The 16,433-nt window shown below is 38.5% G+C and overlaps 1 protein-coding gene across 2 annotated transcripts; it reads right to left on the bottom strand.

Moving 5' to 3' along the window:
* Positions 1–904: 904 nt before the first annotated feature.
* Positions 905–15,884, bottom strand: LOC149717530 (uncharacterized). 2 transcript variants are annotated; one of them, XM_089839660.1, is made up of 2 exons: positions 14,477–15,884; positions 905–5,333 (listed from the first exon to the last, which is right to left on the bottom strand). In XM_089839660.1, the coding sequence occupies exons 1-2, from the start codon at positions 14,925–14,927 to the stop codon at positions 3,613–3,615; spliced, it is 2,172 nt and encodes a 723-aa protein (XP_089695786.1). In that variant the 5' UTR covers positions 14,928–15,884; the 3' UTR covers positions 905–3,612. The 2 variants fall into 2 exon arrangements, with proteins under 2 accessions (XP_089695786.1, XP_089695793.1); XM_089839667.1 differs by lacking the exon at positions 14,477–15,884 and adding an exon at positions 6,018–11,471.
* Between the last annotated feature and the right edge of the window lie 549 nt (positions 15,885–16,433).

Here is a 16,433-nt window from a genome sequence, read left to right on the forward strand (position 1 = left end):
AACTGTCATAATATACTTTTAATAAAGTTTAAATGCTCAGCATTAAAAGTCAAACTATACATATTTGTTTTTTGTTGAGTGATTTATTAATTATTTATATAATTATTTCAATTAATAATCGGTGCGTATAGGTTAGCTTATTTTTATTTTTGTTTATGGACATCTAACAACAATAATAAGGGATTTATTTTGTTTGTTTGTTTGTTTTAAATCCCCCAAAAATTAATATATATATATATATATTTTTTTTAGTTTAATGTCAATGAAATTAGGCACTGATTTTTTTTATCTTCCCTCTCTTAAAAGTTCAACCGAACGGATTTTTCATTTGTTTTTAAATTTAATTTTAATATTATTTATTTTTATTATTTTGAAAATAGAGATATTTTGATACAATTTTGTTTACTTTCTGACACAGGTTGTTGTTTAAAATCTTATTTTTTTTTTTACAAAACCCAAACATTTTTAATATATACCACTATACATATTTTTTTATTTAACCGGTTCACAACTTCCATGACCTGAATCTTTGATATTTAAATTTTATTTTTTGTCAATCATAACTGTATTAATTTAATTTTTTTTTAATCATACATTTAATGTTTTTATTTCACGAGTATGTGATGATTTTGTTTAAGAGATCTTTTTTTTTAACAGAAATATGACCATTAGACATTTTTCGTTTTTTTTTTACACAGACAAAATTTATATGGTTAATTAATATTTACATAAACGTTTTGAGGGGTGGATGGGGGGATTTGTTTTTTGTTTAAAATGATTGTATGTATGATTAAGAACACGTTATGACGAGTGGATTTTGGTTGGTTTGTTTGTTTTTTGTTAAAAGCAACAAAAAATACATTTTTTTTTTAATAATATATTTTTATGAAAGATATCACCAAAATTATGAGAAAGACTTAGAATTATTTTATTTCTTTTATCATAGTTTTTTTTTTAAATTCTCTACTAGGTTTTTTTATCGGCGCATAAAAATACAAAAATAGTTGATACCCTTTTTTATTTCGGTTTATTTTTATTTATTTCTTTTTTAAAGGTTATCAGTTCTGTTTAGTTTAAATGTTGGTAATTTTGTTTTAATTATTTATCAAGTCACTTTGCAAACTTGAGCAAAAAGGGATTTCGCGTTGATTTAACACATTAATCCCCTTATCGTGATTCGCGAGCATTTTAATTTCTTTTGAATTTTTATGATTCTGCTGAGATTTAGTTCATATTTTGCTATGGGAAGGATTTAATTCAATTTTAATTTCTAATTTATGTTCTACTATGTATTTTGAAGCTATTTGGGTTTTGGGTGGTATAAGTAGTTGTTGTTTTAAATAGTTTAACGTCTTTATATAATTAAATAATTGGCCACTTTTAAGCACACAAATGAAGGAAGGTTGGTTGTTATTGTTTATGGTTTATTTATTTATTTTTTTTTTTAATAATTTGGCATCTTTTAACCGGTTTTTAACTACAGTCGACTAGCTCCTGGGATTTTTTTAAAGGGAGGGGGGCGTCAAGGGGGTTATGAAATTATATATAAAAATATCTATTTCATATTAATTTAATCTACGGTTACTTTTTTTAATTAATTATAAAATGACAAAAAAAGACATTTTTTTTTATAAATTCTGAGATCTTTATTATTTTTTTTAAATAAAAAAAAACAACCGCGATTTTTTTTTTAATGAAAAAATATTAATTGGTAATATGGTTTATTTTTTTTAAACATATTGACATAATTCTTTTTTTTATTACTTAAATCTGAGGCAAATGGCACAAAAAAAGGTTGGCAAAATATATCCCTTTTTATTAATAATATCATTAATCTGACTTAGATTTTTTTATATTTTAATTAATCATTTTAATTATTAATTAATAAAAACGACTCCTACCAGCAGATTCGCCACAAAAGAAAACACGCTTTTTTATTTTTTTTTATTAAAAAAAATATTTTTTTAAAATAAAATTTTTCATTTAATTTTTTTTATTTTTATATATAATAGTTTTTTAGAGATTTAATTTCACGAAACAATATTAATTATTAATATTTTTGGAAATATAGTTATAATAGGCGCGGAGGATTTAAAAAGCTAATAGGAGTATAGAAAAATATATCACTGTTGTTTATTTTTTTTTCTAACCAAACCACAATTTGTTTAAAAAATGGCGAATATGGTTTTTCTCTTAAAACGTTTTTGTTAATTAAAAATATACATTATTTTTCTTTTAAAACCAAAAACTAATAACTATGAGACAGACCCAACGTGGGTTACCAAAGAGATTTAAATAATTTCGAGAGAGGGGGGATGGTTACCACGTGCTTCAGTTTCACCGGTATGTCACGTGACTCCAATTATTAAGACCAACGAATTCCCGATTTAGGTTTGAAACAATTTTAAAATTAATAGTAATTCCAATAGTATTTAATAAATCTCTCAGAATTCATTCAAACCTACTTAATAATAATAATTGTTTTTTTGGTTAAAAGCGTACAAGTTTAGGCTTTAGGAAAAAGGGATGGGGGGGATAAAAAGTTGGCTTTTTATGTTTAGGTTTTTTTAAACATTTATCTACTACACTTTATTTACAACCGGGATTAGAATTTTTTTTAACAGCTAAAACACTTTGTTTTTGTTTACTCTACGTTACTTCTTTTAACTAATATAATAATAATAATATAGATTGTCTTTTAAACAAATCCTTAAAACCTTTTTTATCATGGGTACAATACGACCAGCGTTTGACCCTTGGAAAATTAACATAATTAAAAATATAATTAATTACACTTTCACTAATTTTCTCTCTTTCTCTCTCTCTCTCTCTCTCGGATCGTCTTTATCCACGGATATATTTAAAACTTTTTTTTCCCTTTCAATCTTTCTTCTTTACTTCAAAACTTTTTCTTGATATATAATCGAAAATATTTAATATGTTTTTTTAATATATATGATTCTTCTAATTAGATGTAAAAAATACCAATTGAGCTTTATTTTTTATATTATATAATATACTTTTTTTCTTCTCGATATTAATTTTTTTTAACTATGGCAAAATTTTAATTATTTATTTTTAATTATTTATCTATTCTCTTGATTGGAATCTAGAGCTACTTCGGAATGAGGGGGTTTGTTTGTTTGTTTTTTGGGAAATTGAAATTATTTCTTTTTTTTCTAAATTCTCAAATTCTTTCGGAACATCCTCATTTTACTTTAAAATTCTCTCACCTAAAAATAATTATTTATGGCTAGAAAAATAGATCCGAAGCGCTATTCTTTTTTACTTTATCGGTTAATTTGTTTTGTTTTTTATATAATCGTAAGATTTAAAACCCGTAAATAACAATACGCTCTTTTTTTACTTTCATCTCTTTAAAATATCTTCCTTTTGTTTTGTCACATCCGGGGGGAGAGGGGGGTTGGTTTTCTTAGTTAAGACGAGGGTTTAGCCCCACTCCATCCTTTTGATAAGTTTTCTTAACGCCTCTTTTTATAGTTAGTTTTTTATCAATTGATAATCCATCGATTTTATCAGTTTGTTTTACGAAGAGTATCGAAGGAATTGTAGGATCAATTTGACACCGAGTTTGAAAAGGAGTTTATATTTTTACATGGGTAGGGCGACACTGGCTCCTCCCGCGGTGGGAGGTGGTGGTGGAGGAGGGTGATGATGATGGTGATGGTGAGAGTGATGAGAGTGATGCGCACCACCGCCGCTACCCCTGACTGCTTCCTTCTTCATCTTCTGTTTGGTGTGCACTTTGGCGTGTCGCTTTTTCTCGTCACTACGCGCGAATTTGCGACCGCACAAGTCGCACGAAAAGGGTTTTTCGCCGGTATGCGTCCTTATGTGGGTGGTCAGGTGGTCGGAGCGCGAGAAGGATCGCATACAAATGCGGCATTGAAAAGGTTTTTGTCCCGTGTGGATGCGTATGTGCCTGGTTAGTTCGTCGCTTCGCGAAAAGCGTCGGTCGCAACCCTCGATTGGGCAAGCGTAAGGTCGCTCGTGGACGGGCGTCTTGCTAGGTCTGTTGGGGTACTTTCGCGGTTTCACGGGTACCAGTTTCAAAGGAACGGGGCTGTTCTGATAGGCTTGACTGAGAATCTCGTGTCCCTTACTCGTGGCCTGATTGTATTCGGCCAAAGAAGCGGTCGGTTCCGTCGAACCGCTACCCGTTCTCTCCGGAGCCGAGCCCGAAGATAACTCTTCGACGTGAGCCGTATGACTGGCCACTTGCTGCGACATTGACATGGAAGATTGCGAGTGGAGAGGTGAAGGGACGCAAGGCGACATGCCCATGAAAGCCCCGCCGTCGCCCATCCCCGACGAGGAAGGTTCTTGCTTGGTCATGGTCACGACTCCCGTCATGGAAGGCGAAGAGGGTCCGGCACCCAGCTGAACGGCACCGAACGCGCCACCGTAGTCCAATCCGCCGATGGAAGTGGCGGTAGTCCATTGATAGGGCTTGGGGATGCCGGAAGAACCCGAACTTCTTCCGTACAGAGCCGCCGAGAGATCATCTTGAAGACCAGAGGAAACCAAAGAATCGGGAAGAATTTGGATACTGGGAGCGCTGACGCTCGCGCAGCTGCTATAGACCGGGGGTTGCTTGAGCGGATAATTTGTCAGTTCGAAAGGGGCTGACGTAAACTGGGAAATATCTTGCTGCAACTGAAGCTGTTGTTGATGGTGAATTTGTTGTTGTTGCTGCTGCTGCTGCTGGTGCTGTTGTTGCATTTGTTGAGGGCTGCCCAGAGTTACGAAGGTCTGTCCAGATGATTCTTGCTGCAAGTGTTGACCATGCCCCGAAGAGGCGGAACTCCTGGAAGAAACCCCTTGTACGGGGTCGAACGACTGTTGAGTCACGGGACTAGGGGAGGAAAAATGTTGAGCCGCCGCCGCGGCCAAGGTCGTGACTGTCGCCGTTCCGAAGATGTTGATGAGCGGAGTCAGAACGGGATTTTTATCCTGATTATGGTGATGGCAAAACCAGGAACTTGGCGAGGAAGCTCCCGAAACTGAACCACCACCTTGCGTTCCCCCGCCTCCCATGGCGCTGGCTCCAGGTCCCATGGAAACTGGAGATCCGGAAGTAACTGGAGTAGCGGAAGTGGTGAATGTTCCTCGGTAACTGATTCGATGGTGGTCCAAGGGGGACGGTGAGGACGACTCTCCGCCATGTTGGTGTTGTTGATCGGACGTCGGGGCGTTGGGGGTTGACGAAGGCGACGGGAACATAGTGGCTGTCTTGTCGTCTTCTTCAACCCCGGTCTGGGTTCCCGCTTGCTGTTGTTGCTGTTGTAGGTGAACCGGTAACGAAGCCTCGGCTAAAATGAAAGAGAGAAAAAAGCTAAACGTTAGTAAAAACAATTGAATAATAATAATAATCAAGAGCCACACTCCGTTATAAATTATGTAATGGAAAGTTGTAAAATCTAAAGGGGAATCAAGTAGGAGTGGTGTCATAAACTGGGGGTTCAAGGGCGTCGAGGGTGTAGGTAGTCGAGACCAGCAAGGCCGTTCCCTCCTCCTATGACTCGAAAAGAGGGAACAATCAGATATCGCCCCATCGCGACCCACTACTCCCGTCCTTTATTAGTATCACGTGGGTGTCACCCTTTCATTTCGTCCTCTTAAAACGGGGGGACTTCCGTATTTTGTGGCCCGTTTCCACTTGTAGTTCATCCGGATCGTCTTCGCCGATTAACTTAAAATTTACCCGTGGGCGAATGAATCGTGCGCGTTATGACGCGTGTTGTACGAGCGAGCGTCACTCATTTTTCTTCAACATGTCACGTTGATCGTTTTGTTTGGTTCGCTTCACCCACGTAGGAACATTATACCGTTAACAAAGCCTCGTACGAGTAGAAACGTTCCAGGCAAATTATGATATACCTACTTTACCTTGCGCAAGGTAGATTGAATAACGTTATATCACCCTTAAAAGGCTTAGACTTTTCTTAAGAATTCTCGGACTTATCCGGAGTATATTTTCATCATTTCAATCTCACCGTTGGAATTTGACCAGATGAAGGCCGGAGCCACCGGCGAAGCGACGAGAGAATGTCCGGAATGACTTCCCCACAAAGGAGCCATGGGTATGAAAGGAGGTGAAACTACCGAGTTTTGATGATGGTAATGATGATGGTGCGAAGAACCATGGTGATAATATTGCGGACGAACTCTGTGTGGTTCAACGTATCTCGGACCGACCATGAGAGGACCCGGTGAAGGCGTAGGAGGCCACCAATGACGATTACTCGATCCGTGGTTGCCGAGAGTGGACTCTCTCATATTTTCCGGAAATCGAAACTATTCTCGAAGCTTAGATTTCGCGATGGTGGAAGCCCGGAATTGCTCGCGGGCGTCAAAGTCGACGACGTTCGTCTCATTTGCGAGGACTACGCGGCGTATTCTTTTCGGTACGCGACGGCGTTGCAAACTAAAGGGTTTTACGTTTCAAACGTTCGACCCACGCAATTTACAAACTATTACGTTCGCCGCTACTCGGTTCGCTTATGTTAGTTGATAAAAAAGGCGCGACAACAAACCGCGCTACGATGCTTGTTGAAGAAAGTAAACGTGTATTAAGGCCTCGTCGCGGTAATGGTAATTTCAGGAGGAATAAGGCAGTATTGGTGTTTTTTCGGATCCATTTGTCCATCAGAGACCCTAAGGCGGCATCGGTATCTCTCCTTCTTTCGACGAGGATGAGTCCGCGGTAATTTCTATAGGTTGACGCTTGGCGTAGGCCATGGATGGATGGACGGAGTGGTAAACGGTGGAAGACGGAGACGCACCACGAAGAGTCCGGACGTCGCCGGGTCTGCGAGAATCTCTCGGGAGTTACGAGAGAAACCTTGATGGTTGGATGGAAGGCCAGTGGCCCGCCGCCCCCTCTCGTCTTACGCCTCGGCGAAAAGAGGTATTTGAAGGCTCCCTTCGCTCTTTTCGAGCGAGAAAGGGGTCTAAGACACGCGGGTCGCGGAAAAAAAACTAAACGGGGTTTCGCCCTCTCTCTTTGAGATCGTTCTCGGTTATCACCGTCGATTCGCGCTCGAGGGGGACTAAGTGGCGTGGGAAGACGGTGACGACATCGGGTACCACCGAGCTACGGTTCTCCTCCTACCGACGGCTCCGTCACGAAGCCGGTCCGCCAATGGAGAAGCCCTATTTCCGAGCGCCAATACTCTCAGCCCTATCCTCCTACGCGCCACTTTAACCCCTCCAGGTATACCCAGCCACCGCCGCGTTAATCGAGCAAACTTCGCTACCTACGCCATCGTTATTGCCGAACGACCCGCCGTGCTCGGAAGTTAAGAACCATCAGAAGAAATACGAAAGAAAGGGGGGATAGAAGCGCCACATCCATTCTATGAATCGAGCGTTGTCGGCGACCCCTTATTATCTCCTGTTTCCGAGGGAGGAGGCGTTAATCGCCCAAGACCAGTCCAAGCGCCACGCGATTTATTTTATACGCGCGGAAATTTAACGCCAATGACTTTGCGCTTGTTTACGCGTCAAATCAACGATTCAACGACGCACGCGCCCCTCCAAGAAATGATAGCGTCGTAAAACTCTTACTTTTCCATTCGAAGCGAATACATCTTGTTACGATTGCTCCCGAGTACTAGTTTAGTCTAGTCTAGTCTACTAAACTATAGGCTACCATTTCGAACCAACTAACCTTAACCCCACTCGCGGGTAAATTGAGTGTGTTTACCCCTTTTTTTCTAGTCTGGTCTCGACTCTCTCTAATAGAAGTTTCGCTAAAAGTGTGTTCAACTTTCATTAAAAACAATATTCCAGACACAAAAGATGTCTATAACAGGTATTCCCCAGAACGTATGTTATAGTTGGCTATAGAGTTTAGACGAATTTTCATTATCATAAGCCATTCAAATGACGGTATTTCCAAACACCTTTCCCTTATTCTCCTTTTTTTAATATTAAAAATGGTACTTTCATAGGTATATTTAAAATATTTTAATGTCTACGGCTGCAGCGAGTGACTGAGTATAGTCTAGTCTACCGTACGAAAAACGTTTGCATTTCCGTGTAAACATTTTTAACGCGAGACTCCAGACGCAACAAATATACTACGAAGGTTCGTTCGCTGTTAGGTCGTTTTACTTCATGTCTGTGATTGTGATAAATGCCCAAAATTATCGACTATCACGCTCGGTTTAACTTGAAAAATCTGATTTAGAGTATTTTAATGGGGGAAGGTTCGCCCACCTTATTTTGGTGCATTTATATAGTAGTGTATTCTTTTCTTAACGCGATACTTAATAAACTTTTGGTGCAGTAGATGTTTTCAAACTATGTAGGGTGTTTCTGATAAGCCTGGCATAAGATTAAGGGGAATGTTCTTTGGGAAATCGCTTTTGAATCGAAAATGTGATAACTTCTATCTCCATTTTGCCACAAGGAACACTGTTTTCGAGTTAAGATTGTAAAGAGTATTTTAAGGATGATCCCTTAAATTTAATTGGCAATCATTGTCTTTCAGTTTCTTAATGAACTTTAATTAAGGGGTTATCCGTAAAATACTCCAATCTTTACTTGAAAAAGTGACCCGGACTGCAAAATGTCATATATCAGGAGTTATATTTTCGACTCAAAATCGATTTCCCAAAGAACATCCCCCTTAATTTATGGTAGATTTATCAGAAACACCCTGTGTATTAGAAATGTACAGTGTTGAAAAGGAGTGTTATTGGGCACGATTTATAATGAAAACACTTGCAGTTCTCTTTCTATCAATTCCACAAAGCTCTATAATATATATTTTCATGTATATTCCCACATACATCACATGCTGGGCAAAATTGGAACAATTACATCTTATTGATCCCTCTTAAATTTTTATCTATATTTAAACTTAAACTTAATAATAAAAAGAAAGAAAAGGTTTTAGAGGCCAATTTAGGCGCGTGAAACCTCGTGCAAAATTAGTAAGTTCTAAGTGGTCTGAGAAAACAGAGTTCCCATAAGGAAAAAATCCGTTCGAATCAGTGCTCCTCGATTGTTACAATTTTTGATCGCACCATCAAGGAGGATAAAGAGAGAGCTGGAGAGTGAGGGAAGGAGGGGGAATTGGTGAGCCAGCCGTTCTATTAAGAGCTTCGGGGGTGAGTCAAGACTCAGGGCCACCGCCAAAAGTCAAAGTCTGCCAAAAACATTTTTGATGGCGAAACCATTTGTTGATGTTACAGTCAACGATATACTAGGCCTAGGTTTGGGAACCGAGAAAAAGTTTGGGGTTTTTCTTTTTTTTATACTTTTCAAAAGAGCGAGCATGTGTAGTGGTGGTGGTGATGATGCTCTTCTCTCTTTCGGGAAGATTTTTTTCTCTCTTTCGATACCCCTACTCTCCCACACTTTTGCTCTTGGATATGTTACGCAATTTCGCGCCTTTTTAGTTGGCTGTTCTGTTCCGACCCACGTGTTAAAGAGAGTCGTTGTACCGTGTAGTTTACCTTCGAGTTTTACGTTAGTATTACCGAGCGATCATGATAACTACAGACGTTAAGGAAACATTGTATTAAACGTTTTAATTTTAAGCGTAGGTTTCTCTATTTTTTTTTTTTTTTTTTTTTGTAAATTAAATTTCAAGCAAGATGAAATGACTCAGGATTGAGTATTCTATGGGTGGTTTAAAGGGTTGGTGGAACGCGATAAATGTTTACATTTTTTTTAGAGATGTTTCAAATTGAAATGGGTCATGTTTTGGTTTGCTTTTTGGTAAGACGTTGAATGTCCTATTCGGGTGTGATCTGGCTGGGTTCGTTCTTTTCTCATTTGTTAATCTAATGGCATGGTGTAATATTCAAGGTCGTAAAATAATACTTAATTATTGTTTTAAACATAATTTAATTGATATTATTGTTTATTTCACATTAATGACTTTCCAGGTCTAAACAATTGCTTTTATTGAGATTTTTAATTCCACAAAAAGGCCAATAATTTGCAGGAAAATACTTCGCAAAATAGTTTAAATCTTTCAGCCTTCAGTTTTGTTTATGTTTCAAAATTACTCTAGTTTTTTTACAGGGTTCGTACGGATCCTGGATAAGTCAGGGATTTAAAGTTTTATTCCTAAAAAGCTAGGGATAGGTCTGGGATTTCGTTTGGTATATCAAACCATGATTGCTTCGAGCAATGCTAAATATAGTCCATCAGGTGTAATTATGAAGTGGACTCTGGTTAACACCTTAAAATGGTCCCAGGGATATTGGCAAAATTTAGTCAGGGATAAGCTTTAAAAGCCAGGGATTTTTCAATATAAAAATTTCATCCGAACCCTGTTTTACAAAATTACAACTAAATACAACTGAATTGAATATTTCACCGTCCCTTTTAATATTAACTGAGAAGTATCTGCCGCTAAATGAATGTAAGGAGAGACATTTTCTAACGAGAACTAGCAAGACTTGTCTAAAAATTCTTTGAAAGGAACGTATAGAAAACAGATGTTGGGAATCCGCGCCATGCATTGCCGCCAGTGACCTCGGCGTTTCTGTTTTTGATATTTATTTCTTTTTCATTTCTCAATTGCTGTTTTCTTCTTCTTTCTTCTCCCCCCTCCCCTCCTCCTATTTTGCAAATACAGAAGTAGCAAAGGATGCCGGGTAAGGGTAATAAGAAATAATAATAATAAAAAAAACCTCTTTTATAAGAATTTATGAAATGGTGTAATTTATAATTTATTTCCACCGACTTTTCTCTTAACCGATCGAGTTTTCTTCGTCATTTTTCTTTCACCCAGATATTAAAACCGCCACCATAGATTTTAACTATAGACATAAGTTTATAAGATATGTTCCATAAGTTTGACACTACCTATATACTAATGCTAGATAGAGACTTACAGCTCGAGATAACTAGTTCGAGAACGACAAGCAAGAATTGCATGACTACACTCGGTGGTTAATTTTGCAGGACTTCCATCTAGGTCCTATTTAGTCTGCATTACTAAGCCTTTGACAGCGCCTCACCATGCGTCGCTTTACCTCGAATCTATGACCTACCTCATTCACTTTGTAGCGGACAGCTACATTTGGGCAACAACTTCATGACAAGCTCCAATTTGTAACCAGTGACAAACTTATGGAACATATCTTATGAACTTATGCTATAGGGTTACCGCGGGGCCAATTTTTAACATACGTAACTATAGTAGGCCTATACTTCTGAAAATAAGCAGTTCGTTTTGGCTATATACCTATATTTTTCAAAAACTGACAGACACCCCTCTGAGGGAGAAAAGAATATTACTTCGTTAAGTTTTATCACGTGACGTGGTATTTCTCGGATTAAATTTTACGATACTGAGGTCAAAGGTTAAGGGAGGCTTCTTATATAAGTTTTCACGATGGATTGGAATGGTGTAAAGTATATATATACAGATGGTTACAAAAATAAAGTATAGGTTTAAGAATTGATTTTCTTTTAAATTTTTTTACTCCTTAGTTTATTAGATTTATAATAATATTTTTTTATATCGTAAAAATATGGTTTTCCATTTCAACAATACTTTAATTTTTTAGGCTTAAAAAAAATTATATTTTTCTACCAAAAATCGATATTAATATTTGTCCCACTTTTTAATCGAATTTATTATTTTTCTTAAAAAAAACCCCCCCATTTATACCCAATAATTCAAAAATGCCTACAGAGAAGAAGAATTGGGGAATAATTTACATAAATTTAGAATTAGAATTAGAAAATTAGAATTAGAAAGAGATAAACCCGCATCATTCTTGTAAGACTTATATAGCCACGTTTTCTGACATTAGACAAGATAAATTATTGTCTAATTTTAGCACATGCTTCTATTATTCAGCATAACTCCTCCAAAAGACCATTAATTGGCTCTTTATAGTTACTTTTTGATACCCTCTTCGTCTAAAAAAACCAAAACAAAAGTGCAGAGATTTTTCATAATGTCTATGCTGTAAAATCCATCCTGGACTTAGTGGTTTCCATAGCAACCAAAATCCTCTTCCTCCTCCTCCTCTCTCTCTCTCTCTCTCTCTTCTCTCTCTCTCTCTCCTCCATTAGTCTAAAATTCTCTCTCTCTCACTCTCTTTTATACATAAAAGCTGAAAAGCTTCTCGTTAATATCGATCAAAAACTTGTATATTTAGAGTATAATGTCTATTACCCAATAAGGACCGTCTATTTTCGTGACGTAATTCATTGACGTAAGAAGGGAACCGTGTTACGTCACGCGGGCTTTAGTTAAGTGAAAAAGATAGATAAAAAAGAAAAGGGCTACCGAACGCGTGCTCCGTGTGTGTCCGAAACGTCTGTGAATTTAATTTGACATTCACTTGAATACTGAATTTAATTTGACATTCACTTGAATACTGAATTTAATTTGACATTCACTTGAATACTGAATTTAATTTGACATTCACTTGAATACTGAATTTAATTTGACATTCACTTGAATACTGAATTTAATTTGACATTCACTTGAATACTGAATTTAATTTGACATTCACTTGAATACTGAATTTAATTTGACATTCACTTGAATACTGAATTTAATTTGACATTCACTTGAATACTGAATTTAATTCCGATTCGTGAACAAAACGATTTAGGCCTATATTAGATATTATTATTAGACACTTTGTATTTGATAACACATTTTAATAGGGAGCTAACAGTTCTGACCCTGAAACGTCACACCCTTCTATCTCTTACTGGGGTTTCATCCCCCTAACGGTTGGAAACAGTATTCTACGCGCAAAAATGCCAACCAGAGAGGGGCTGCGTGACGTCAGACTATCTCTTCCCCTAGCCAGTTGTTAGCTCTCTATAGTGTTCGATACTCGGGTCAAAATTGAATTTATTCTCAAGCCTTCTCCGCAGGTTTATTTTTGGACATTAGGTCTTTTATTTGCTATTGGCCTTTTTTTTCGTAAACAGCCTAGGAATAGAACGAGTTCAGAGAATTTGTTTGTTCCGCGTGTTAAAAACGTTCGCGAAAGATGTCACGTGACACGTTTGGCCTTCTATTACGTCAAACGTGATGAATTTTTTTATATATAGAATCAATCAGTAGGAATTTAATAAAACCACCCTTCGAATATTTATTTTTTCTAGGTTAAAAATAGCTTCTTTTTCCCAATATCATATAACAGTAAATTGTTGTTACAATTCCTAACTCCTGGAATTTCGTAGTTATTTTAGGCCTATTTATTTTTCTTATTTTAATTTTTTTGGGATTTAATATTAAAACTCAATATCGTATTACTTAATTTTTACGGTTAAATTTAATGTTTTAATTTAATTTCAAATTTTACGACTAGTATTTTAACCGTCGAACATGGGTGATAGCGGGAAAGCCAACAAATAGGGGCACAATCTTTAAGGTTATCTCTATGAGCCCCTGTAGAACTGTTTCACCTGCCCAACATCTTTCTTAATAAATAATATACGAATTTATAAATCTAAACAAATTTAATAATAACCGTAATTAAATTGTAAATTACTATCAGAAGAGGTATATTACGTAAAAGCTCAAACATTCGTATTTTTATATGTATAACAAACATCTGTACACTGAATTAGAATTCGGGGAGATTGGTGTAATGGCATCTCTATAGTTTTGACTGTATTATAAAGGACGTATTAATAATATACGGTTGCCAGTTCTGTAGGTAAAATGTTTTTAACAGACTGAATCGTGACATAGTCAGGTTTTCGAGCCACCTGTCTGCATTTTTGCTCGAAAAACGCGATGGTGGTGGTGGTGGTTTTTCGCCGCTATTACTGGCTACAGATTGAGCCACCAGCGAACGCTATCGACCGCCAACCATTTTTAGCTCGATTTTCTACAGTGACGTCATCATTGAAAAAGAATATAAAAGATTTTTACCGCGAACTTCTAAAAAGAGAGTGAAAAATCTCCGAGAATTGAAAAAAAAAAAAATAAAGAATTTGAGTGCGGCTTCGAACGTATATAAGTACTTCGTATACAGCCAAACAAACTGTTAAGTGAAGGAAGGTCTTACGTCACGAAATTCCGGCGTGTATAGAAATGCCATTACATTTAGGTATAGCCAAGTATACTCTCTCTCTCTCTCTCGCTCGCTCGCTCGCTGGCTGCTTTTTCGCGCGCCCTCCAATGATTAATTGGCTAAGATAGGAAACTACGAACCCCGAGATAATCATCGACATTGCGCCCGATTACCCAATACTGGTTTTCCCCTTTCGTAGAGCCTCGCTACGAATATTATAATTTTGTATCATAGATTCAAATTCCGCCGCGTTCTATTGATATTTGTTTTGGGTGTTTATATATTTTGAAGTGTAGGGTTTCATAGACCAACTGTCATTTAAGTATAAGAGTTTTTTTGCCATTAATATATCTATTAATTAAATTCGATAACAAATTGACCGTCTGACGATGACGTGTATAGTTTTGTATTAGGCAAGTAATTGTTTGGCTTACCGGTAATGGGAACGGGTTCGACGCAAGGCATGGAAGCCTCCGTCCCGAAGAAGGAATTAACATCTCCACTGGTGGAGACTGGAGTATTTAAAGTGTCATCGCCGCCTTCTTCGCCGGAAGCGTTGTTTGCCGCGTTGGCTGCCGCGACCGCGGCCACAGCGGCGGCTAGACTAGGAGGACCGGAACTTCCGGCTTCACTGGGAACCCCGCTGGGGTTCCTGACGCGATCGCTGAGAGAACCGCGACTCAAGGAAGCTTCTTCGTGTTCTTCGGCTCCTCGGACGGAACCGTCCGGCGTCATCCGGTGATCGCCAATGTCTTCGACGTGGGCCCCGACCACCAAGGGCGGTTTGAAAGTGTCGAAGCTGATGCTGAACTGTTGGTCGTCGACGACTCCCCCGCCGGTCAGGGACGCCACCTGAGACAACGCGTCCAAGCCGTCCATAATCATTATGTCCGGTTTGTTGAGGTCGTCCGGCAGGAAAGGAGAACGTCGAAAGTCCGATATCTTGGCGAAGGAGAGCGCCAGAGACGTCGTCCAAGGAGAGGACTTGTCCAACGCTCGAATGGCGAACTCGCCCAGTTTGACTGTTGGTAAGGGATCCGTCCACTTAGGCCTAACGTACTGGCACTCGAGATTCCCTCCCGCTTCCAAGTCAACGCGGAATACGATTTCTTCAATTTTGTCAAATTGCCGCAACGTCCTCGGAGTTTCGCCACTTTTTTCTTAATTCTTTTCTTCGAGGATGAAAATATTCCAACAGCTGTTCATTTTCTGTCGCTGTTTATTTAAAACTTGATCCGAGTCCGAACGCTTACATTTCTTAAGTAATTGTCAACAAAGTTATCAAAGTTACGTTTAGACACGACGACGATAATAACATCACCGCGATGTAATGATAAGTTTTAGAGTTTAGTAAAGGAGCGTCGACTCTTTCGAGGCGATCAGCTGTTAGGCTGCTGTCTTCCGTCTATCTGATCCTACAACTACAACCTCTCGCCCGCCCGCTGCTGCCTACTCTCTTTAAATCCCAACGAGGGATGATGCTGTGGATGGATGCGGATAGAGAAAAGTCGCTTTCGCTCTTCGCGCCTAGCTCCACCAAGGAGAAACTGATTTTTCTAGAGCAAGGTTGGCTCCAATGTCTATATGCCGCGAAGTCCCGACCGAGTGTCGGATAGGGGCGTGTATTTTAATTTTTCGGGGTTACGTTATTAAGTAGGCGAAGTCAAAACACCGAGGAGGGGGGTTGGTTTGTTTGTTTGTTTGAGAAGAGAAAAAAAGGTTTTTCTTTCGTCAAAAGGCCGAGCTAAAAAAGCCACGAAAATTCCGCGCGCGGAAAAAGGAGTATAGCGCGCGCGAGAAAATACCCGTTTTCACTCTCGCCCTTACGATCTTCGAAAGAATTCCCGCGTTAGACTAACCTCCCTTTATAAGCGCGGTTTGTAAAAGACGAAGGGGACGCAGCGGTTGTACGGGGAGGGAGGCGCTACCGAGGCATGAATGAAGTAGAGAAGGACAGCGCCTCTTTCCATATATGGAGAACCGGAACAAGGAATCGACCAATCCGAGAACGATCCGAGACGCGAGTAAACCTTGACGTCAACGTGACGTACGCGAAATCGTCGACGAAGGGATGAGAGGAGAGAGAGAGGAGAGTAGAGTAGAGAAACGAGAAAAGAAGGGAAAAAAAATACAAGATAAGGGAATGCTGTTATATCTTGTATGATTACGCGACTTTTCTTCGTAATAACTCTAATAATAATAACACTCCGCCGCCGTGTTTTTATTCCTATACTATAACTGTAACATTACTGCCGGTTATACTTTTTTCTCGTGTCCCAGTCTCTGTCAGTCCTCCCAGTTCACTCTTATCCATAGTCAGTGTTATTATACTACCCGGATGGTGGCCCCGAAAAAATTGTTTTGAAGTGTCAGAAGAAAAGGGAGGGGTTT

Source organism: Phalangium opilio, unplaced genomic scaffold (assembly GCF_054372755.1).
Source record: "Phalangium opilio isolate 3A_F unplaced genomic scaffold, DU_Popi_V2 ptg000003l_1, whole genome shotgun sequence".
NCBI lineage: Eukaryota > Metazoa > Arthropoda > Arachnida > Opiliones > Phalangiidae > Phalangium > Phalangium opilio.